At 39.8% G+C, this 26,274-nt stretch overlaps 1 protein-coding gene across 5 annotated transcripts in view; it reads left to right on the top strand.

Moving 5' to 3' along the window:
* PLA2G4C (phospholipase A2 group IVC) overlaps positions 1-26,274 on the top strand; it is a 177,780-nt gene that overhangs the window by 114,630 nt on the left and 36,876 nt on the right. For all 5 annotated transcript variants that reach the window (XM_077297850.1, XM_077297860.1, XM_077297869.1 and 2 more), the window contains 8 exons: positions 2,313-2,458; positions 4,274-4,472; positions 7,080-7,188; positions 8,477-8,617; positions 12,144-12,197; positions 14,962-15,000; positions 15,902-16,018; positions 19,496-19,591. In XM_077297850.1, the coding sequence (XP_077153965.1) occupies positions 2,313-2,458; positions 4,274-4,472; positions 7,080-7,188; positions 8,477-8,617; positions 12,144-12,197; positions 14,962-15,000; positions 15,902-16,018; positions 19,496-19,591 (901 nt within the window). The remainder of the gene's footprint in view (positions 1-2,312; positions 2,459-4,273; positions 4,473-7,079; positions 7,189-8,476; positions 8,618-12,143; positions 12,198-14,961; positions 15,001-15,901; positions 16,019-19,495; positions 19,592-26,274) is intronic.

Genomic DNA, 26,274 nt, shown 5'->3' with positions numbered 1-26,274 from the left:
TACACAGCAGAGGCTGCAACACTTTTAAGCAAGACGCACCACTAATCAAACAGCATCATGAAGACCAAGGAGATCTCTAAACAAGTCAGGGACAAAGTTGTTGAGAAGTACAAGTCAGGGTTGGGTTATAAAATAATATCCCAATTTCTGATGATCTCCGGGAGCACCATTAAATCCATTATCATCAAATGGAAAGAACATGGTACCACAACAAACCTGCCAAGAGAGGGCCGCCCACCAAAACTCTCAGCTCCAGCAAGTAGGGCATTACTCAGAGAGGCAGCCCAAAGACCAAAGGTAACCCTGAAGGAGCTGTAGGGTTCCCAAGCAAAGACTGGTGTATTTGTCCATATAACCACAATAAGCCGTTCACGCCATAGAAGTGGCCTTTATGGAAGAGTGGGCAGAAAAAAGTCGTTACTTGCACACAAACATTATAAGGCTCAATTTGAGTTTGCAAAAGACATGTGGGAGAGAGCCAAAATGTACGGAGGAAGGTGCTATGGTCAGATGAGTGCAAAATTTAATGTTCTGGCCACCAAGGTAAATGCTATGACTGTAGCCAAACTAACACCCCAAGAACAGCATCCCCACAGTAAAACATGGTGGTGGCCACATCATGCTGTGGGGATGTTTTTCAGCAGCAGGGATAGGGAAAATGGTCTGAGTCAAGGAAAAGATGGATAGTGCAGAATACAGGGATATTCTTGAGCAAAAACTGTTTCAGTCTGTCAGTGATTTGAGACTGGGATGTAGGTTCACCTTTCAGCAAGCCAATGACCAAAAAAATTCTGCTAAAGCACTTGAGTAGTTTAAGGAGTAAGCATTTAAATGTTTTGGAGTGGCCTAGTCAAAGCCCAGACCTTAATCCAATTGAGAATCTGTAGTTAGACTTGAAAAGTGCTGTTCACCAGAGTAAACCATCTAACTTGAAGGGGCTGGAGCAGATTTACCTTGAGGAATGGGCAAAACTCCCAGTGACAAGATGTTGAAATCTTACAGACACTTATCCAAAGTGACTTGCAGCTGTAAGGGTATGTGCACATGTTGCGGATTTCTTGCAGAAATTTCCTGAAGAAAACCGGAAATTTTCTGCAAGAAATCCGCATTTTTTTTTTTTGCGTTTTTTTTCCGTTTTTTTCGCGTTTTTTTAGCATTCTGCAAGCGTAATTAGCTTGCAGAATGCTAAAGTTTTCCAAGCGATCTGTAGCATCGCTTGGAAAACTGACTGACAGGTTGGTCACACTTGTCAAACATAGCGTTTGACAAGTGTGACCAACTTTTTACTATAGATGCAGCTTATGCAGCATCTATAGTAAAAGATAGAATGTTTAAAAATAATAAAAAAAATAAAAAAATGCTTATACTCACCCAGACATCTCCTCACCGGCGTCCGTTCCTCTTCCTATAGCTGGTCTGTGCGCACAGGACCTTCCGTGACGTCACGGTCACGTGAGCAGTCACATGACCGCTCACGACCAATCACAGGACAGTGACGTCATCGGCAGGTCTTTCACCGCACACCAGCTACAGGAACCGAAGCGACAGCGTGCAGTGGAGGCGGGAAGACCATCGAGGGTGAGTATAGGACTATTTTTTATTTTAATTCTTATTTTTTGACCACTTATATGGTGCCCAGTCCGTGGAGGAGAGTCTCCTCTCCTCCACCCTGGGTACCAACCGCACATAATCTGCTTACTTCCCGCATCGTGGGCACAGCCCCGTGCGGGAAGTAAGCAGATCAATGGACCCCTAGGTGTGCGGAATCCCCTGCAATTCCGCATTTTAATGAACATGTTGCTTTTTTTTCCGCGATGCGATTTTTTCGCGGAAAAAAAGGCTATATTTGCACAAAAAATGCGGAATACACTTAAAATAATAGGAGGCATATGTAAGCGTTTTTTTCGCGTTTTTATCACGTTTTTATAGCAAAAAAACGCGAAAAAAACGCGAAAAATACTTAACGTGTGCACATGGCCTAATTGTAACAAAATAAGGCTGTACAAAGTACTGACTTTATAGAGGGATGAATAGTTATACGCACTTAAGTCTTTAGTTGTTTTGTCCTATTTGTTTTGTTTTGTTCTTCACAATAACAAGAAAACCAAATGTTCACAGTTGGAGGCATGTTCTTTACATGAACTGATGCAAACAATAAAAAAAAAACCTGTGAAATTCCAGATTGAGAGGTAACAAAACACCAAAAATGCCAAGAGGGTGAATACTTTTGCAAGCCACTGTATATGCATTATATTTTTTATCTTTTCTGTTTTTTGTGACATTGTTGTAAAAACAATTTTATTTTTACTAAGAGTGAAGAGCCTCCTGTAATTGCCATTTTGGCATCTGGTGGTGGACTTCGTGCTATGGTTGCACTTCTTGGTGTTCTTGCTGAATTGGCCAAAGAAGATATTCTAGATGCTGTTACATATATTTGCGGCACTTCTGGATCGACCTGGTAAATATGTTTTCCATCGAACGATACTAATTGTTCTTCTGTAAAAATTAAAAAATGTTAGGGGTCCTTCACACACTTTTTGTCTGTGTATTGACATGCATTTTTCATAGTGTTTTTAATATGCTATGTGTGTGTTGTTTAGTATCAATTTGTGCATGCAATTTTTCCCGTTATTTTTTAACATTCTATAGAGCAGCCCAGAGAAATAGAAACCAGAAATTAATCCATGCCTAACCTTTTTAATCCGCTATGAAGATCAGGCTCCTTATGCTTTTTAGCACCTATTTTACAGATATGAATTAAGGCCAGAAAACCTCAGAGTATATTAAACCAAAATAATTATTATATAATACATTAAAAATAATGGACAAATCTGAGTGCATCTAAGGCGTCCCAATACCAGTCAAAATCAAAGTATTTTTTATGTAATACCACACTAAAAATGATTTACCTTAGGTAACAACTTCCTGTATTATACATATGATCAAACCATTCCTATCCACTATAAATCATTAGTGGTCTAATACTGCCATATGCCATATAGGGAAGCAATCCACCTGCGCATGCGCCACTATGGTACCAGGCTCTTTATTAGATAAACAATAAACACATGTCGGTGCCAGCTAACCCTCCTAAATGGATGACAGAATATACATATACTTACCCTCCCTGTCACATAGAAACACCCCCTGATGAAGTAAGGGTGAAACGAGCGTTGGTGCGGCAGTGCAGGCACCTTACCAGCGTTCACTTTACGTACCCGTATACCTTGTATCCCATTCTCTCTGTATATAGTCATGGTTTGACTTTATATATACAATCACTGCCAGACTTTGACTGCATGACATACAAGATAGCAATACATCAGTAATATACATTGCCAGTTTAACTACCTGTAGACATTGCCTGCATAATATATGGTAGTATTAGACCAATAATGATTTACAGTGGATAGGACTGCTTTGGTCATATTATGTGTAATACATGAAGTTGTTGCCTAAGGTAAATTATTTTTTGTATAATACTACGTGAAAACTACTTTGATATTGCTATTGGGACGCCTATATACCCCTGCATTTCTTAGAGGCACTCTGATTTGTTCATTGTTTTTAATGTACGATGTAATAAAGATTATTTTGGTTTAATATACTCTGAGGTTTTCTGGGTTTAATTCATGACTGTGAAATAGGTGTTGTATTGCTATATTACAGGGGGTTTTTTTACCATGTTATTCATAGGATTGCATATGGGAATATTTTGTATTTAATATCCTTATACTTTTGCCTTTTTCTTGACTGGACTGTATTACTAAATTTTGGGTTGTCACTATCTGTGTAGTGTCATGGGGTTTTACATGTAATAGTGATGTGCGCCTTATGCAATATATTATGGTAATGTACTGCATATGAGTCATGTAAAATGTATAGTATGCGTAATGTATAGTGTAGGATATGGATAGAATCAGCTTAGGTTAGCATAAATACGGTTTATATAGTAAGTGGTTTAGCAAAAGTATAGGACATAGGCTAGGAACAATAGGTTTAGTATAATAGATAGGAAATAGTTAATCATAGAACTAGTGGGTGCAAACAAGTGTTAATAAGGGGGGCAATTTTTTCAGAAACAGCAGTTGTAGAGTTTGTTCAGTAGAAAATGCTATTGTCCGGTCATCCTGATGCACACTGTAAGACATTTTCTACAATTGCTGCTTGGACTTGAGTTTAGACATCCAATTCTTCTTCTTTTTATGAAATATACAAAATAAATACAATATACTGTTACATTAATTTCATCTGCCCCATATTTTACATCCAGGTGTATGTCGTCCCTCTATAATAATGATCAGTGGTCATCATGCATGGAAGAGATGGAGCGTCAGATAACTCATCGTCTCTTACACCCCTTGTGGAACTGGGAAAAAGCATGGGAGAAACTAAAACTTTCGTTTTCTGAAGAGATATATTCACTGACCAATTTTTGGGCTTATGTGTTTGTTCATACAGTCATTAATGAGGTAAGTAATATTCATAGTGTGCAATATATTGTACTGTATTATTGTGTTATCCCATTCATTGTATGCATAGAATGTGTATATTTCATTAGGGCAGACAAAAATTTATATAAGAAAGAACGTTAAAATGTATTTTTTAGTAAAAACTTAAAGGGAGTCAGCAGGTTTTTTCTATGTAATTTGATTTAAGGGCTGAGAGCCTGATTCCAGCAATGTATCACGTACAAGGCTGTGTTTGCTGTTTCAATAAAATCAGTGTTTTATCAACAGGAGATATCAATACAGGACTAGCTGCCATGTGCCTCCTAGTCATCTGCTCTGGGTAAGCATGCCCCCACCAGCAGCTCTCTGTCAATCAGTGGTGTGGGCAGGGTTATCCAGGGCTCAATATTCTGAGCACAGCTAGATCTACAGCAGAGAAAACTGTGTTTGTGTCAAAATGACAGTAAGTAGCCCGGCAAGTGACACATCACTGGAATCAAGGTCTAGCCACTACATCATGTTGCTTTCCTTTTTACAGTGAATCAATACCAATATATGTATGGTATGATAATTTCTGAAAAGGCACACATCCCCACTAGTATCCCAGTTCTTCTTTAACAGGCCCAGATAATCATTATACGCAGGCTCGGACTGTCCATCAGGGGAACAGGTGAATCCTTTGGTGGGCCCCTGCGTAGGAGTAGGCCACTTACAGCAACAGTGCGGGGCACAGTACTCCGAATGCACTATATGCATCCAAAGGGAGCAGACGGATTCTCTTATTTAGCAAAGTACCCATTTCTATATTTTGTGGAAGCCTAGGATGAAATTACATAAGAGCAGCAACAAACCACATAAAATCCTGCAATAATATGCGCATGTAGCTGGAAAGTGGGCTCCCAGAATCAGTGTTACTGATGGTCCCTGGGTACCCGAGTCTGAAAGTGATTACTAATATCATCTATGATAGCAATATTAAATGGTTTTAGATATTTAAATGTTTTGAATATAGGATTGCTGTGTGCAAAAATAACAAACTTAAACCCTGTAATTCCGGAACTCCTCACTGCTGACCAGTTTTTGTTTTTGTATGGTGGCAGCAGCACTGGAATCACGACTACAGCATGCGATGACTGCAGCCAGTCACTGGGCATAGCGGTCTTGTGCCGTCTATCTCGGTCTCGCCGCTGAGGCCTGTCATTTGCTGCAGCAGTTACGTGCTGTAGTCATGAAATCGCCGCCACTGCTGCTGCCATGTCAATAAAGGCCAGAGGCAGCAGTAGCGAGGCAGCGGTGGAGAGCTAAAGGAGTAAGAAAGGTTCATATTGTTGGACTGACACTTATTAATGACCTACTATTTTGTATTGTTATATTAATGTATTGAAAAAGAAGAAATGAAATGGTTCCAGCTCCAGGAATAAAATGTAGAAACTTTATTAGTACATATTAAAACGCTGCTGAGACATGACCGAATGCGATCCGCATTTTTTTAAATCTATTTCCCAAATTGTCACACGTAATTTAAACATACTCAGAGATGACCACATCATGGATTCCATTCTGAAAGATGGCATTAGAATCGTATCAAGACGAGCTCCCACTCTGGGAAATGTTTTATCACCTAGTTTTTTGCATTCTAAAAAGACTAAAAATCATTCAGACTGGTTATCTACCACAGGTTGTTTCAAATGCGGATCGCATTCGTGTCAGACTTGTACTTATATGAAAAAAAACGCATATTTTAATTGTTCACAAAATTTAACCACTTTTCCCACAAAAAAATTTTCTTAATTGTAATTCTGATTATGTGGTTTACATTGTCGAATGTACTGAATGTAAATTGTCCTATGTTGGATCTACCATCAGGAAGTTCAAAGAAAGATTCAGAGAACATCTTTATGATATAGTACCTCATACACTTCGACACGTATCCAATGTATCCAATCATTTTATAAAAAATCATAACAGGCACACCACGTATCTTAGAACATTTGAAATTGAACAGATACATAAAGATATATGAGGTGGTGATAGGGAAAAGAAGCTGCGTGATAGAGAGGCTTTCTGGATCTTCAGGCTTAATACCGGAGCCCCTTCAGGGTTAAACCTTAGGAGAGAGATTATGCTCCATTATTAATCAGTCTTGCGGTTTTTCTTAGATCTCTTTAGTTCCTTCTAAACTTGCATGTTCCTTATAATTATTCCTGTTAATCGAATTGTTACACAGCTTTATTTGTTCACTTTGTTGTGTTTATTTATGATTTAGTCACATCCTATACTTGTTTTAATTGTATTCACCTGCTGTGAACCTTTTTTTATTGCAACCTGTGTTCCCATCAGCACACTGAGGGCTAAGAGCACGCTCGTGCTCGAAACGCGTCCAGTCAGGTGTTGGTTACTCTCCCCTACCGACCATGCCGGTCATGTCTCAGCAGCTTTTTAATATGTACTAATAAAGTTTCTACATTTTATTCCTGGAGCTGGAACCATTTCTTCTTTCTCAATACGTTGATCAGTGTTGTGGCAGCAACACTTTGTCTCCGTGCTCGGACTAACATTTACCACATTGGATGGAAGAATAAGGGTGAGCTGAAATATATATTTTTTTCTATTGTTGTATTAATGCAGATTAATGAAAAAACATTGTCCAATCACCGGACATGTTGTGAGAGTGGAGAAAACCCTTATCCAGTTTACTCTGCTGTAGAAGGGGGCTTCCTAAATACAAAGCATGCAGGTAAGGCCCACTACATTGTTGGTTAAAAAAAGAAAAATGAGCACCTAATTGAGATGGTTTGGGATAAGTTGGGCTGCAGCGTGCAGGCAAAACAGCCACAATCGCTCAGCACTAGTGATGAGCGAACACGCTGGGATAAGGTGTTATCTGAGCATGCTCATGTGATAAGAGTGACCGGTGTGCTCGAAAAATATGTTCTCGTGGCTGCATGTTTCACGGCTGTTTGATAGCCACAACACATGCAGGGTTTGCCTGTTTGTTAAGCAATCCCCTCACCTACTGTATTCTCACCCATCCCTTGTAGATTGTGAGCCTTCGCGGGCAGGGTCCTCTCTCCTACTGTACCAGTTATGACTTGTATTGTTCAAGATTATTGTACTTGTTTTTATTATGTATACCCCTCCTCACTTGTAAAGCGCCATGGAATAAATGGCGCTATAACAATAAATAATAATAATAATAATAATATATTGTGCCTGGCTGAAAGCTAAAAATTATTCAAGTACGCCGAAGACACTCTATTAGTACACGAGCGTGCTCAGATAATACCTTCTCCAAGAGCTTTCGCTCATCACTACTCAGCACCTCTGGGAACTTCTCCAAGACTGTTGGAAAGCCATTCCATACTGATTGGACAAGAATGTGTCGATAAACTTTTGGCCACTACCGTACTATTTTTTTCCCCTTCACTTTGTGTACATTTTTGTTCCGCATGACATGCCTGCCTCTTTTTGCCACTAATCATCGTGCTCATGGTGCCTCTTACTCTACTTTTATATATTTGTTACATATTAAATGGAATTCTTTTTCTTTATTAGTAAAGCTTTGGTGTTATCCTTTTCCGAGTAGGTTTTTCCTGCTTATTCAGTTGGTGTCCATGTACGTGACAGCTAGAACAAGCTCAATGGAATTACAAAAAGAGCAAATCACTGAATGTAATATGTTGTTTTCATCTAATCATTGGCATCTGATTTCCAAAAAGCTCCTATTAATAAACAAATGAAGGTACACTTACCTGGCATCTCAGCAGCCGCAAAATGTAATTCCTAATCCTTACAGCTCTCAATATTACTTATTATAACCACCACCACCGATTGTGGTGGACACTTTGGTTCATCTTTGCTGGCAAAAAGGTTCTATGATCTTAAAATGTTATCACAAAAATATGTCGGATTCCCGTATGTGTTTTGTAGAAGCTGTTATATAATGGCAGGATATTGTGAAGCTCATACGTGCTCGAAGCCATTGCTTTTGGTCACTTGTGTGGTAATTGTAAATTTTATCACAGGGGCCTGGTTTGAGTTCACACCACACCAGGTTGGATTTCCAGCATACAAAACATTTGTCAATACTGAACTCTTGGGCAGTCAATTCAGAGAAGGGAAATTGGTAAAACACCATCCTGAGAGAGACCTCTGTTATCTCCAAGGTAAGCTAGAAAAAGAAAGAAACTAAGCCATACCAGCCATGAAGAGATAGTAGCAATGTAGCGCACCCCAGTCCTAATGAAGCGCTCGCTGGAGTACACTGACCCGATTATGCTGGTACCATTACGGCTGAGACATAAGACTGCCATTATTCTATGTGGTCATGAAACAGACACATTATATGTTTCTTTTGCCCTATTTCCTGACATAATTATAGGGGATATATTTGACTAGTAATTTTGGGGTACAATAGTCAAAATCCCTTTTGATTAACAGTACATCTCCTACATTGATTCATGTGTTGGAATTAGTGGGTCATTACCATCTTCACATGTATGGATAATTATTTTAAGAATTTTTAGACATTGGAATAAAGGTTAAATTTTAGTTACACATTTCTTCTTTTTTTCTATATTGTATTCACTAACCCGATTATGCTGGTACCCAGCCGGTGCCTGGCGTAAATTTGTGTAGTAAGTTATGCCAATTTAGTGGAGTAACTTATGGTGAGCTGGGTGGATGTGACCGCTTCCCACGCATGTCTCGCCATGCCCATATTGGCATAGCTGGCCAGGACTGGAGCGTAGATATTTTTGCAAAACTTATTAAGGTGTTACAGCAGATTTCTAGCATAAGCACCTTACCAAATCTCCCCCCATTGGGTTTCATTAACAAGCTCAAATATGGATGTCTTGATCATTACTAGCAGAATACGAAAACTATCTGTAAAAACCCACCAAACAAATCACAGAAAATGGCTGTGGATCTCCGCCAGTCCCATAGATACAAGGGGTGTAGCATTAGTGTCCGTGTCCTGATTGGGAGGGCAAAAAGGCCCCTCTAGCACATAAGATTCCTATATTATACATATGAAAGTGTTTGAGATTTTACATTAGAGCCCAGGAGCTTTAAGTTACACCTCTAATGAAATATAGTTACATACTTACAGTGTTTTTTAATCAAAGTGAAGTGATAGCGTTGCTTTGTTTAACCAATTGGGGCATCCTGAGCCATTAATGCTCCCAGGCGGCATTTTATAGTGTGACTCTTCTGTCACAAGCAGCTCATACTTTATTACCATAATTACCTGATGAGTATATTTACTGTAGCTCAGATCTAGTTGAATTTGTATTTGTTAAGCACAAACAATCACATTACTGGATCCTTCCTAACTCCATTCTGTATTAACCCCTTCATCCCCGGAGCTTTTTTTGTTTTTTCATTTTCGTTTTTCGCTCCCCTTATTTCCAGAGCCATAAGTTTTTTATTTTTCCGCCAATATGGCCGTGTGAGGGCTTATTTTTTGTGGGACGAGTTGTATTTTTGAACAACACCATTGGTTTTACCATGTCGTGTAAGAGAAAACGGGAAAAAAATTCCAAGTGCAATGAAATTGCAAAAAAAAGTGCAAGCCCACACTTGTTTTTTGTTTGGCTTTTTTGCTAGGTTCACTAAATGCTAAAACTGACCTGCTATTATGATTCTCCAGGTCATTACGAGTTCATAGACACCAAACATGTCTAGGTTCTTTTTTATCTAAGTGGTAAAACAAAATTCCAAAATTTGCTAATAAAAAAAAATTGCGCAATTTTCCGATAGCGGTAGCGTCTCCAATTTTCGTGATCTGGGGTCAGGTGAGGGCTTATTTTTTGCGTGCCGAGCTAACGATTTTAATGATCCATTTTGGTGCAGATCCGTTCCTTTGATCGCCCGTTATTGCATTTTAATGCAATGTTGCGGCGACCAAAAAGCCGTAATTTTGGCGTTTTGATTTTTTTCTCACTACGCCATATAGCGATCAGGTTAATCCTTTGTTTTTATTGATAGATACCAAATATGTGTAGGTTTGATTTTTTTTTTATTGTTTTATTTTGATTGGGGCGAAAGGGGGGTGATTTAAACTGTTATATATTTTTCATTTTTTTATATCTTTAAACACTTTTTTTTAAATTTTGGCATGCTTCAATAGCCTCCATAGGAGGCTAGAAGCATGCACAACTCAATCGCCTCTGCTACATAGAGGTGAAGCACAGATCACCTCTATGTAGCAGACATGCAGGGTTGCTTTGAACGCCAACCACAGGGTGGCGCTCAAAGCAATCGGCCATCAACAACCATAGAGGTCTCAAGGAGACCTCTGGTTGTTATGGCAATGCACCGATGACCCCCGATTATGTGACGGGGTCAGCAGACCGAGCGCGGCCGGGAGCGCTAGTTTAATGCCGCTGTCAGCGTTTGATGGCGGCATTTAACTAGTTAATGGGCGCAGGCGGATCGCGATTCCACTCGCGCTCATTGCGCGCACATGTCAGCTGTACAAAACAGCTGACATGTCATGGCTTTGAGGTGGGCTCACCGCCGGAGCCCACCTCAAAGCGGGGGATCTGCCAGCTGACGCACTATTCCGTCAGCTGGCAGAAAGGGGTTAAATGCTATGCCAGCTGGGGTGAGGAGGATGCGAGATATTGACTTCATGTGTAGTACTAATGGAATAGCCACATAAAATGATAGAATTTTTCTATTATTATTATTACTCAGTACTACAATCCCTGTGCTAAAAAAAATCTACATCCAAATCTTGGGTGACAAAAGACATGGCAGGATCCAAGTACTGAGAGGTTACATGTACTATTAGCTTATCAGTACCTGGTATCAATGGAGCAGTAAAAATCTATTGTAGAGTCAGTGTTATAATTAGATTTAAGTACCTGGTGTTTCGAAGAAGTCTCATTTGCCTGATGTGAGTTGTCCACTGACCTACTCTTTATCCCTTAGTTCTTGCTGGCTTGATCATCATCCTTCGCAGCCAGTATCCTGCTCTCATGTAGTGTAGCCTACAAGTAGTAGTCAACATAACATGTGGCATTTCGTGGTGAAGACTGCCTTTGTTAGATCCTTATTGCAACTAGCTTCATCATTAGAACACTAAGAGACCGTGAAAAGCCAAGGCTACATTACTTCAGCTTTAACCTCCATAGTAGTGGTGGTAATTAGTGATGAGAGAGTGTACTCCTTGCTCGGGTGGTCTCCGAGTAATTATGACCGCTCGGAGATTTAGTTTTCATCCTGGCAGCTGAATGATTTACAGCTACTAGCCTGCTTGATTACACTTGATTACATGTGGAGATTCCCTAGCAACAAGGCAACCCCCACATGTACTCAGCCTGGCTACTAGCTGTAAATCATGCTGCTGAGGCTATGAAAACTTAGTCTTTGAGCACTAAAAAATACTCGAATGGTCACCCGAGCGTGCTCAGGAAAACCCGAGCAACAAGTGGTAATCCCTTCGATTTAAAAGCTAGAATATTGTGCACTTCAGTTAGACAAACACCAATTGTTGAGATATTTGGAAGGCAGATGAGTTTTAAGTGTCCACTTTTTTGACCTTTCATTTGTATTTCAAGCACCGAGCAAATAAGGAAAATGTAATAGAACCATGTACTTTATATATTGATAGAAATTAGTTGATTTGTGTTAATTCAGCTTATTATTTCTATGTAACTGAACTCATTTTCCTTATATCTCTAGGACTGTGGGGTAGTGCACCTGCAAGCAATACTATTATTAAAAATCTCATCAAAGGCAAGTTTTATCGCAGTGAATAAAGTGTTAGATGTGAAATATTTTATAACCGACACCTATCAAGTACAAATTTCTGCCGTAGTTAGAGGGGTGTAGAAGTCACACTTGGCTAAATGGTACCTGGTAGTTAGGGTCTCTGACGTCCATTACCAACTTAAAGATGCAACCATTGTCCATTGGCATAGTCATATCTGGGCTTGTTTTTTTTTGTTTTTTTTTGTTTTTTTTTGTGAGCCAAGTTGTAATTTTCAATGACTCATTGATTTCCCCCTGCTCATTGACTCATTGACTATAAAATGTGAAGAAAAAAAATCCAAGTGAGGTGAAATAGTGAAGGGAAAAAAAAACAATTATGTCATTGTGTTTGGAGTTTTGGTTTTACAGCATTAATTGTGTAATAGAAGTGACCAGGCAGCATGATTCTCCAGGTCAGTACGATTATGATGATACCAGATGTATGTTTGCATAATTAATATATTAGTTCTCTGTATAAATAAGTACACCACAACAGATTTGTCAGAAAATGATTGGTTTCCTTTCATATAGGATGCCAAATTACAAAACACTGCCACAAATTTGGGCCATTGATTGCAGAAAAAAAGCTATTATTTTCCACTCCCCAAAAAAGTAATTTTTCTAACACATTCATTCAAGACCATGTTGCAAAATGAGTACAGTCAAATGAAAGTCTTAGAAGGAAACCTAAAGTTTGGACTACAAAAATTCTAATTAGCAAGAATTCAACCACAAGTAAGTCTAATTACTTATGAAACAGGTGTCCAACAGACAAATGATTATTAAAAGGCATTAGTTAGCACGAAATAGGGGAATTCATTTTCTTTGTTGTCAGCAATGGTGGCACCACATGGAAGAGAAATGTCACAGACCTGAAAAAGAAAATAATTTCTTTACACAAGAAAGATGAAGGCTACAAGATGATCCGTAAATCTTTACTTATCAGTCAAAATACTGTATCAAAAGTGATACAAATATGGTACTTTAACCATCTTGCAGACACATCCAGAGTGACCATGGAAGTTAACACCTAAACAGGTCTTTCTTCTGATGAGAAGGGTTGAAGAAAATCAACATGCAAGTTCACTGCACTTGGCTAAAGAAGAAAGCCAAACCTAAAGCCCATGCACAAAAAAGTCTGTCTACAATTTTCTGGGGCCCATTCTGAAAAATATGAAGACTACTGGGACTCTATACTCTGGAGTGATAAGACCAAGGTACCGTATTTTCCGGCGTATAAGACGACTGGGCGTATAAGACGACCCCCCAACTTTACCAGTTAAAATATAAAATCTTCTTAAAAGTCGGGGGTCTTCTTATACACCCTATGTCGTCTTATAGGGCCGGTGAATATGTGCCTTTTCGGGGGGGGGGGGGAGTGATCCTGATGCCGAGGGGGCGTCTCACAGGAAAGTGAGTATCCCCCATTACCTTATCGTAGCGGTGCAGCGTGGGGGTCTCAGTGCTGGGAGTGGCGGCGGCGGCTGCTGTGCTCTGGTGCGGCGGCTGCTGTGCTCTGGTGCGGCGGCTCCTCTTCTGTGTGGGGCCTCTGTGCTGTGAGGTGGCGGTGGCGGCGGCATATCTTTATCCAGTTGGGGCTCCTCCGGCATCTCCTTAGCCCTGGAGGCCCCGCCGCAACTCCATCGGTGCAATGCAGCGGCCATTTTCCCGGAGGCAGCTCAATAGGTGCGATGCGGTGGCCTCCGGGAAAATGGCCGCTGCTCAGATTCAGATCTCGTCCCGAAATCTCGGGACACGAGATCTGAATCTGAGCAGCGGCCATTTTCCCGGAGGCCACCACATTGCACCGATGGAGTTGCGGCGGGGCCTCCAGGGCTAAGGAGATGCCGGAGGAGCCCCAACTGGATAAAGATACGCCGCCGCCGCCGCCGCCGCCACCTCACAGCACAGAGGCCCCACACAGAAGAGGAGCCGCCGCACCAGAACACAGCAGCTGCCGCCGCTCCCAGCACTGACACCCCCACGCTGCACCGCTAGGATAAGGTAATGGGGATTACTCACTTTCCTGTGAGACGCCCCCTCGTCATCAGGATCACTCCCCCTCCCCACCCACCATATACACCGGCGTACACGACGATTCCCGGCGTATAAGACGACCCCCGACTTTTAAGAAGATTTTCGGGGGTTAAAAAGTCGTCTTATACGCCGGAAAATACGGTAAATGTTTTTGGAACTGATGGATTCAAAGCTGTATGGCATCACAAAGGTGAGGAGTACAAAGAAAAATGCATGGTGCTTACAGTGAAACTCTATGATGATAGTGTCCTTATGAAGTGCTGCTGGTGTCGGGGAGCTACATTTCATTGATAGTATCATAAATTCACAGATGTCATGATCTATATTGAAAGAGAAGGTGCTTCTATCAATCTGTACCCTTGGTAAATTTTCACTTTTCCAACATAACAATGATCCAAAATGTATAATTTAGGCCATTAATCACTACTGTTTTATAGGCAGATTCTGGCTGTATAAACCAGCTGGCAAGTTCCCTGCGTGCAGCAGACTCTGCTCCTGAGCCAGCTCCACACACCTTACCTATTGTGTGATGTATTCATCCATCATGGAGCATGAAGGGGTTAAACCCACTCTTTACTACTAGACAATACAAATGTGTGATTGTTTTCCGATTCATGTAGTTTATTTGCAGAGTTGCACTGATAAGTCATCATTGAAAATTCTATATAAAATTTTTAATGTATTAAGCAGATGTTTTGTTTTGTTTTTTCAGAAAAATTTGAAAAACTTTTTCCGAACATTACAAATGAAGGTAAGAAACCTTAAAACTATTAACCAAAACTTATGTTATCCTAAATCTTTGCTTTTTTTAAAGCCACTAGCCTGGACAATGAGATATTTTAGCATATATTTAAACATTGTCCTGATTGGAAAGAGGGGTCTGAGAATTTTAGATCCTAAAGAGATCAGTTACCCTCCAAACTCTTTGGGCACATCTTATTCCCTGTGATTAACATTCATATTTTTACTGTAAATGTGGCTGTAAAATTATGTGCTTCCTACATGCGATATGTCCATATACTGTTTGTCAGGGATCCTACAATGAGAAGGTTTCTCCTCTACCAAGTACTGACGGATCCTTGGGGTTTATTCAAAATTCCCAAACGAGTCAGTAATTTTGTAAGAATTACTAGTGACATTAGGGAACAATTTGGTCAAATCAACCATGATTTCATGGATTTTGTAGGCAACTTTTACTCTCCTTACAGTAACAGCCTAAACCTGATCCAGAAACCCCCATGTTCCGGCTTTCTTTCTATTATTGTAAGATTTAACAGTTTCCAGTGTCCCTCTGCACTAGCTAATAAGGAATTAGGTTCCCAATGGAACATTTTGGTCTTTTTTTTTCGTATGTGAAAGGGGAGAGGCGTGGGAAATGGACCAGATTAGATTTTTATCAAGGTGTCCATTTTTGTGCTATGCTAATTTTTTGGGATAATGGGTTAAACTCATAAACCCTGCCATGTTATCATAATGGGAGCAATGAGGGAATGGATAATCCGATTCTAGTTAGTCAGTGACCAGTGTTTTGTGGGTACGTATCTCATTGACCATGGACCTAATTTATACAGAACTTATAAGAACAGACTTCTGTGCATGTAATTCCATGTAAACAGGTTTTGTTTTTTTGTTTTTCTCTGCTTACATTAAAGAAAGCCTCTGCTCATGTGAAGGATGCCAAAAAGTGGGAGTCTTCCTCTCAAGCCATGATCTCGTTATGCTGACTGACGAAGAACGTGAATTGCTGTCTGGCGACAATGAAAACATTGGTAACTTTTTTTCTTTTATATTTTCCATGATAACATGGTAAAAAGGTAGAATATTTGTACATTAATTTATTTTTTTTTGGTTACTTTATGCTTTACTGATGATGATCTTCAATATGTGTTGCATTTGTTTTACATTTTTTTTACATTTTCTGTGTGAGTTATATTAATTATTCTGAAAGTAAATTGTGAATTACCGTATATACTCGGGTATAAGCCGACCCGAGTATAAGCCGACCCCCTAATTTTGCCACAAAAAACTGGGAAAACTTAATGACTCGAGTATAAGCCTAGGGTGGAAAATGCAGCAGCTACCGGTAAATTTCAAAAATAAAAATAGATGCTTATAAAAGTAAAATTAATTGAGACATCAGTAGGTTAAGTGTTTTTGAATATCCATATTGAATCAGGAGCCCCAAATAATGCTCCATACAGTTCCTGATAGGCCCCATAAGATGCTCCATATTAAAATAAGCCCCATATAATGCTGCACAAAGGTTAATAATGGCCCCATAAGATGCTCCATAGACACATTTGCCCCATACAGTACTGCATAAAGGTTAATAAGGGCCCCATAAGATGCTCTATAGAGACATGTGCCCTATATAATGCTGCACAAAGGTTGATTATGGCCCCATAAGATGCTCCATACAGACATTTGCCCCATACAATACTGCACAAATGCTGATTATGGCCCCAAAGGTGCTCTATAGAGACATTTGCCCCATATAATGCTGCACAAATGGTGATTATGGCCCCATAAGATGCTCCATAAAGATATTTGCCCCATATAGTGCTCCAAAAATGGTGATTATGGCCCTATAAGATGCTCCATAGACACATTTGCCCCATATGCTGTTGCTGCGATTAAATTAAAAAAATGACATACTCACCTCTTGTCGCTCAGGCCCCCAGCACTTGCTATACTCACCTGTCCTCGTTCCAGGTGCCACTCCGTCTTCCGCGTCCTCTGCACTAACGTTCAGGCAGAGGGCGCGGACTAACCACGTTGTCGTGCCCTCTGACCTTAGCGTCACTGAAGAGGACGCAGAAGACGGAGGACAGGTGAATATCGTGCAGTGCTCCCCCTCCCCACATTATACTGTCCTGCTCCTGGCGCGGTCCCTGCACATCCCTGGTTCTCTAGGAGCTGACAGCTTCTTCCAGCGCTGAGCGGTCACCGTTACCGCTCATTACAGTAATGAATATGCGGCTCCACTCCTATGGGAGTGGAGTCAGGTCCATATTCATTACTGTAATGAGCAGTACCACGTGACTGCTCAATGCTGGAAGAAGCTGTCAGCGCCCGGAGACCAGAGATGCAGGGACCTCACCAGGAGCAGGTGAGTATGTCACAGCCGCCGCTCCCCCTCCCCCGCCAAACCCCTGGGACAATGACTCGAGTATAAGCCGAGAGGGGCACTTTCAGCCTAAAAAAATGGGCTGAAAATCTTGGCTTATACTCGAGTATATACGGTATTTCTGCTTTATGGTCAGTTCTAAACATGTGCTTAAAAATAATTGTCCATACGCATCATGTGACTATTACTTGAACCCACCAATTTCGGCAAAATGTGTAGTTCGTATGCACTAGACTTTAGCCCAATTACAGACTTTAGGGGAAACAATTCAATATGTTGCCGAATATAACCAAAGGGGTCTGGCAGTCACTTATTCCCTTCAAACGCTTTTGTGTGAGTGGAGTCCTCAGAGAGAGCAGGGTTTACACAGGCAACACAGAGATCAAGTGAGATCCAGCAGCTTTCCAACTGCTAGTTTGATGAGAGAGGGAAGCAAATCATACAATAACTCTTTCATGGATCTCCAGAAATCCCTCACTGATCTCTCTCTTCATGATGATGAGCTGAGGACTGGAGTAACTGGTGTGGTCCCTTCAATGTAATTTATTGGACAGTGGGGAACCTATTAACATGCTGGTAAAGTGCCGTACATGTGGCCTCTTGTTTGTGGGCCTTTTTATATGTGCAAGCTATACGGTCGTACAGGTTGTTTTTTTTCTTTTAGTTTTTTTTTCATCCCTAGAGGATTAGACACTTTTGGTCATTTGATCGCATGTACTATATACTGCAATACTTCATTATTGCAGAATGTACTGTAGAACAAGTAGCAAGCAGCCTACAGCAGGGATGCCAATTAGAATTTTTTTTTTTTCTGGACAGTTTATCAAAAATCACACACAGAATATATTTTTTACCGACACATGGGAAAACCGTAATAAATCATTATGATTTCAAGTGATCCATAACTACAGATGATAATTCTGGTGTCTAGACATCAGCTGCATTCACTGTGAACTGTAAAACGGTGATAATCACAGTCATAATAATCTAGCCTATATACAAGGCCAATATCCACATACACAAATAGAATATAAATGTGGAACCAAAGTATGGATAGGATTCAGTGCAGCAAACGATAGAACTCCAACCCAAAATTACGCCCCACCAGAAACCAAGAATTAAAAGTATACAATTTTATTACAATTAAATACATATACGCGCATTTCGGCGCTCAAGCCTTCTTCCGGGGGAGTCCCGGAAGAAGGCTTGAGCGCCGAAACGCGCGTATATGTATTTAATTGTAATAAAATTGCATACTTTTAATTCTTGGTTTCTGGTGGTGCGTAATTTTTGGTTGGAGTTCAGTCATAATAATCTGTAGATGTTTCTTAAAAGAAAAAAAATCACGTACGCCTTCAATTTTTTTGGATGGACAGGAAAAAAAGTGCCTTATTTTTGCAGACTGTCCTGGAATTTGTGGATGGTTGGCAAACCTGGCCTGCAGCTGGGCTTCACAGAAGCACCAAGATGATAGCGAGAGTGGCCTTCGAAAGGCCCCCAGATGCTATAGCAATCCATAATCACTACACATCGCACCACTTAAATGTTACTGTTCAAAATTGCCAGTGGCATTTAAGGGGTTATAGCACAACAATCATAGAAGGAGCGCCAAACATTGCACTTACAGGCAGGTGCCAGCTGGTTATACTATTACCCACAGTTTGTCCAGATATTGCACGAGCCGCTGAGCTCAGTATATGACAACAGCACAGTGTAAGTGACGCTGCAGCCAATCAACAGGCTAAAACAAAAGCAAAGAGACAGAGTAAGGCTGCCGTCACACTAGCAGTATTTGGTCAGTGTTTTCCATCAGTATTTGTAAGCCAAAACCAGGAGTGGGTGATAAATGCAGAAGTGGTGCATATGTTTCTATTATACTTTTCCTTTATTTGTCCCACTCCTGGTTTTGGCTTCCAAATACTGTTGTAAAATACTGACCAAATCCTGATAGTGTGACGGCAGCCTAAGACCCAGGGAGTGAAGCTCAGTTCATTATATAAGTCACTGAGCCTATGGGCTAAACATATTTCAAACAAGATAACCCCTTTAACAAAAAAAAGTTAACTCATTGTCACTTTCCTTCCCTCATTCTCCAGTTTTAACTTCTTTTTTTTTCTAGGTTTTTGTGAAAAGGCGATTCTGATACTAAAAGTACTGAAATCTTTTATCCATTGGCAATGGGGAACTACTAATAACTTTCTCTATGAATTTGGAAGTGAGTATTTTTTGTTTTGTTTTTTTGTTGTTGTTTTTTTTCACATATTTACTGTCATAACTCATAATTGCATTTGGATAACCAGGTCAGAATGGCTGTCACATTCACATATTTATCTTATATTGGCTACCTATTATTAACTGTTAGCTGCCCCGGCTAAAAAACATGGGCCCATTGACAGAGCTACTGTATCCCAAGATGCGGAGAAAGTTGACATGTTGCTAAATGTCAGTCTTTACCATAAACGCCCTGGTGACTTATAGTAATGTCTGCCCATGACTTTCCAAGGCTCAGGCATTTTCTTTATATGAAACATGTTCGCAAAAGTAGAAATACAGCTAAGGCTTCTTTCACACTTCAGTTGTTTGGTGTCAATCTGCTCCGTCACAATTGTTGAGAAAACGGTTCTAACGGATCCATTTTTTTGACGGATCAGTTACTTGGGGGTTGTCTGGGAAAAGTATCTACTTTTTGGAGCATGCGCAATTGAAAAAGCGGATTGGGGCGACGGATCCGCCGAAATGACGGTCGCGACGGATCCGTCGCCCATAGGTGGCCATTCTATGAATGGCGGACGCGACGGATCCGTCGCGAACCGCCATTTTGGCGCAGACAATAACGTTATGTCCGTCAATGTCCAGACAACGTCCGCCAAATCTCGATGGATCCGTCGCATGGCGGATGGAAGGGACGACCATCTGCCACAATCCGTCGCTAATGCATGTCTATGGGGAAATGGCGGATCCGCCAAAAAAAAAATGGCGGATCCGCTATTTGAGGAAAATGGCGGTTTCAGACTGACGCCAAAAGACTGAAGTGTGAAAGAAGCCTAAGTTTGTAAGGCATTTGTCAACCTCAAATGTATACAGCAAATATAAACTGTTTAGACACATCTTGACTCATACATACACGTCTATGGGCGGCCCGAAAAGTACCAATTAGGCATTTATTTGCCTATTTTATGTATGAATGTTATTGGTTATCTACAATTAAAAAGGTATACTTTGAAGAATATGTATTAACCCCTTGAGATTTTCCATTTTTGTGCTTTCCTTTCTTCCTCCAATTATTCCAAGAGCCATAACTTTTTTATTTTCTGTCCCCATAGCCATATGAGGGATTGGGTTTTGCAGGACAAGTTGTAGTTTTGAATTACACCATTTATTTTATCATATGAAGCACTGAAAGCATTGAAAAATTTCAAGAGCATTGAAATTGCAAAAACAAATTTTTTAGGGGGGTGGCTTATTTGCTATGTTCACTATATGTTAAAACTGACCCAGCAATAGTATTCTCTAGGTCAGTATGATTACACAGATACCAAACATGTATAGTTTTTTTATTTAAATGTTGAAACATTTTTCGAAAATGTGTAAGAAAATTATTTTTTTGCTCATGTCTCCATTTCCTGATACTTGTAATGTTTTAATTTTTTGGGATCTGGGGCTGATTGATGGCTTATTTTTTTGCACCTTGAACTGAAATTTTTATTGTTACTATTTTAGGATAGACACAATGTTTTGATCTCCTTTTATTGCATTTTATTGCAATGTTGCAGTAGTAAAAAAAAACGTAATTCTGGTGTTTTGATTTTTTTCTTGTTACGCTGTTTACCTATCGGCTTAATTCATTTTATATTTTGATAGATCAGACTTTTACAAATGAAGCAATACCAAATTTGTGCATTTTTTTGTAATTGTTTTATTTTTAATGGGGCAAAAGGGGTGATTTAAACTTTTGTGTTGGGGGGGTTTCATATTTTTACTTTTTACTGTATTGAAAAGTCTTTTTAGGGGACTTGAACTTGTGATCATCCGATCGCTTGTGATATACATAGCAGTGGATCAGCACAATCTCCTATGAACGCCGGCCACAGGAGGATTGTAATAGCAGGCACAGAGGTTATCAGCAGACCCCTGAATGTCATTACAACCCATCGGTGCCTCGCAAACACGTGACTGGGTCACCGATGGGCAGGATGAATGACACGCTTCTGGCCAGCTGGCACTGATTGACCAGCTCCACCTGCAGCTGTTAAAGACACATGAAGGCTGAATTATACCCCAAAATGATGCCATTGAAAACTGTAACTTATCCCGCAAAAATAATAAAATAAAACCCTAAAAAAAAACACTTTTGGGCAGAAACCAAAAAATAATTGGTGCACTCAGTAAAACATATCATCATTGACCATCACTAAGGTCAATGTGCAGATGGCTGAAGAGAGAGGGGTTCACTCCTTGAAGTACTATTACAAAGCCATACATGTGTCCATTGGTTATTCTTTTTAATTTCAATAAAGTTTTATTTAAACAGTTTAAACTTAATACATTGTTTTCATAAAAGGAAAAGGAAGATATATTATTCCTTCGCAGGGGATCTTCAATGAGTTATAACAATAGTAATAATGTTATTAACATAGGGGGGAACCAGATAGAGACGGGGGAAGGATAGAACACTGGGAAAGAGACAAATGAAAATTCCACAGTATATAAAGTAGCATTAACTTATCCTTGAAGAGTATATCAATCTAAATGTACCATATTATAGAAAGAATTATGGAGAGAGGCGGAATATTTGGATATTTGGCTCCAGATCCATCCAAGGACTCCAAAGTTTGAAAAAGAGATCCCAAGTATCACCTCTGGTTGCTTCAATACGATCAGATAGCATAATATTGCTCATTCTTTCCTTAACAACTGATATGGACAGCGAAGGTGATTTCCATTTTGCAGCTATATGAATCTTGGTAGCTATAAAGAGAAAGTTTACTAATTTGTGCATACCCTTATAGAGTAAGGGGTGTCTTGCCCCAAGTAGGAAAACAGCTGGATCCAAACAAATTCTTTTGCCAATCAATTGATCTACTAGGAGTTTAACTTTTTGCCAGAGGTCTTATACCATGGGACATGTCCACCATATATGCATCATATCCCCTCGTTGGTTAAATCCTCGGAAACACAGAGCAGATACATGTGGATATATGCTATGTAGTTTAGATGGAACAAGATATGTCCTATGAAGAACCTTTAATGAGGTCTCCACCGGAGATGATTGATGACTACCTTTAGATAATGTATCACAGCAATATCTCCAGTCTTCTGTAGATAATTCAAAACCCAGGTCCTTCTCCCAGTTTATCATGTAATTCAATTTTTTCTCATCATGAGGAGGACTTATAATTGAGTATATAAAAGATATTGCACCTCTTCCCATAGGATCATTGATACATTTTTGTTCAAAACTGGAAATGGTAAGAGGGTTTTTATTTGGTATAAGTCTCTTAGCAGAATGGAATATTTGGTTCATTCGTAAGAATTCTCTAACCAGAGGTTCATATTTCTGAATAAACTCTTGTCTATCCAATAATATATTAAATGGTGAACACAAATGTTTTAATGTAAAAAATCCCTTTAAGATCCACCAAAAAAAGGTGTGGGTTTAGACCAGGGGTTAACATTGGATTAAAAAAAAGATTAGTCATAGAGGAGGGAACTGACTGTAGTCCAAATTTAAATCTAAGAGAATCAAATCACTGCACTCATCATAGTTCAAGTCAAATTTTGCTGAAGTGAATATTTTTATTGAAGGTGAAAACGAAGAAATAAGGCAACAAAAAATTAACGTTTCGGCCACTCGGTGGCCTTGATCACAAATGATGCTGTAACAAAAATAGAAAAACAGTGTATGAACATATAATATATACAGTGCTCAAATGTACAAAATATACAAAATATACAGGGGACTATCCATACAAGTATGGATATAATGGAACACATGTCAACAAATGTCCTTAAAAAGACAAAATAAATTTATCCCAATCAGAAGACCTATGTTGAATACAAGGACTTTAAAACCAAGAGAGGGTTACTTGAAGATAGTATGTATCTATAGGGAAAGAGATGGTGCAGTAGGTAAAGATGGAATAACGTACCCTTAGTAGGTAATTCGTATAACGTCTTATGATAATAGAGTAGAAAATTAAAAATTAAAGGTGGCCCAGATTTCTCCTGTTCAGAAACAATAGAAAACCATGATATGATATAGATATATAGACTAATGATAGTATAGATAACCCAAAGGTTATCTCATAGAGATGTATGTGACCCGTGGGATTATAACACTAGATTGTATATGGGAGTACATGGCACATAGAGAGGTATTTACCCAGATAGTGACAGAAGGGGCTTTAAATTCAATAGAGACTGTCCAGGACAGAGTATCAATGATCTTGAGACATCTGTCGTATGTGGGATTGTCTGCAATATAAATGCATATACAGGCTGAACATGGCATTAGAGTTGTGCAGATAAGCAATATGTTATGTACGTCCATGGTAGTTATACCTTAGTAGTCTTAAGCCCATGTGGAAGTAAAGTTCTCCACACTAGATTTAAACCCACAGTGTAGGGTGGATCTGCCTATTAAAGACTAAGGATAGGGACATATTAAAAGAGGAGTTAATCGCTTGGAGTACTTATCTGCTGTGAGGCCGTAGTCTCACATGGATTGGTGGCGCAGTGTGTGCGCTGTCCGGGGCCGAGGAGACCGTTTGGCTGGTCCTGTGGGAAGCGCCGACACAGCACGTGTCTTGGCGGTGGAGGCGGCAATGTCATGTACGAAAAGCGCTGTTATATATATACAATCGATCGGTCCTGTGACCGTAAGTGAGTGCGGACGCCCGCACCTGCGCAGTACCAACAGGTCGCTTGTAAGTTTGGCGCCTGTGCACTGTGGAGAAAAATCGGCGCATGCGCTGTATCCAAAAGGAGAGAGCAGAGCCGGCACAGTGTAATGTAGTGGCAAGCGTGTTTGGCAGTAGCGTGAGAGGAACTCTGTTGGCATTGGCGATATAGAGGTTATATAGGGCTCTCTATGTATAGACATCAGGTCCTGATGTAGCACAATGTGGAGGATAATCAGTAAAGTATCAGTAAAGTGGTCTGATTGGAAGCACCGAATGATGGGCAATAGACAGATGTAAACGTAACGTAAATAAACTTACTATATATGAATATATAAATATATACATTAATAACAAAATGTAACTAATACCCAGCGTTAAAGGGGTAGTGCCCATAATATCTATAGCCAGATATGGTAGGAGTCCAAACTATAGTTGATTATTCACAGTACTGGAGGCACCTTGAGTTGAATGGGTCAAAAACTAAATATGCAAAAGTAAATGAGACTAATGAAAATAATACTATAGGATTAATAAGATGACAAAATGAGCCAAAAGAACTGAATGAAAAAATGAAAAGAAAACAATGGGGATGAAAAAATTGACATAATGAATGAAAGGAATGAAAATTATGAAAATAATGAAAATTAATGAAAAAAATGATGAAAATAATGAATGAAAGAAATTAATAAAAAAATGAATGAAATAAATGAAATGAATGAATGAAAAAAATGAAATCCAAACAGTGAAACAATGGAAACAAAACAGAAAAATAAAAAATAAAAATAAAAAATAAAAAATAAAAATAAAAAAATAAAAATAAAAAATGAAAAATAAAAATAAAAAAATAAAAATAAAAAATGAAAAAATGCAAAAATGCAAAAAAGGAAACTTGACCAGCACCTAAAAGGTATACATCTTACCATCCTGCGAGGGTGCGAAACGATTTACACCAGGGCGGTGGATTAATTCGCCTATGGGAGAATAAAAAACTGGTTAAATTAGCCAATCGATTTCCCTGTTCAAACCTCTAGGGTGGAGCGTACCTAACTTGTAAATCCAAAAGGTTTCCCTTTGTTTAAGCAGCTGAATATGGTTACCCCCCCTCCTAGGTCGATTAACTTTTTCAATAACCTGAAACCGTAGTTGAGCGACTGTATGTTGAGCTTCTTTGAAATGCAGAGGTAGTGGCAGCCAGGTCTTGCCACATCTTATAGTGGATTTGTGACTAGAGATTCTATTCCTGATTGCCTGGGTGGTCTCACCCACATAGAGTAATCCACAAGGGCACTTGATATATATCACAAAATTAGATTCGCACGTGTGATACTCATTAATGGGAAAGGCCTTACCAGTGCGGGGATGTAGGACTTCACTGCCTTTTATGATGTTTGAGCAACACATGCAATTTAGGCAAGGGAATGTGCCAGTTCTTCTCTGGCCTGTAAGTGTCCTAAGTGGTGGTGTTCTAGATGTGCCCAGATCGGCTCACACTACCTTGTCTCTTACGTTACGGGGGCGTCTCATGCTCATAAGGGGAGGATCTTTGAAGATCGGAATCTGTGGATACGCCTTTGTCAAGAGTGGCCAATGGCTACGGATGAGATTATGGATTCTGTACATGGTGGGGTGGTGATTGTGGACGAACGGGAGTCTAGGGTTTTTGAACGTCGGTAGGACAGTATCCTCAGTGTCACAAAGGGCTTTGGAAGATTCCAACTCAAGTCTTGTTGGGTAATTACGTGCTTTGAATTTATCAGCCATTTCATGAATCCTGGTATTTCTGGTCTCAGAGTTAGACACAATCCTGGCTACCCTCTTGAATTGGGACCTGGGGAGGCTGTCACGGGTAGATTTGGGGTGGCAACTGTGGTAAAGCAATAAGCTATTGCAATCAGTAGGTTTTACATATAAATCAGTGCTCAAATTACCGGAATTGTCTTTTAGGATTTTGGTGTCCAAGAATGCGATTTCCTCATGGTGTTGTACCAGTGTAAAT

The sequence above is a fragment of the Ranitomeya variabilis genome, chromosome 1 (genome assembly GCF_051348905.1).
Source record: "Ranitomeya variabilis isolate aRanVar5 chromosome 1, aRanVar5.hap1, whole genome shotgun sequence".
In the NCBI taxonomy this organism is placed as follows: domain Eukaryota; kingdom Metazoa; phylum Chordata; class Amphibia; order Anura; family Dendrobatidae; genus Ranitomeya; species Ranitomeya variabilis.
The sequence above is the reverse complement of the archived record's forward strand: the minus strand, read 5'-3'. Positions and strand labels throughout refer to the sequence as shown.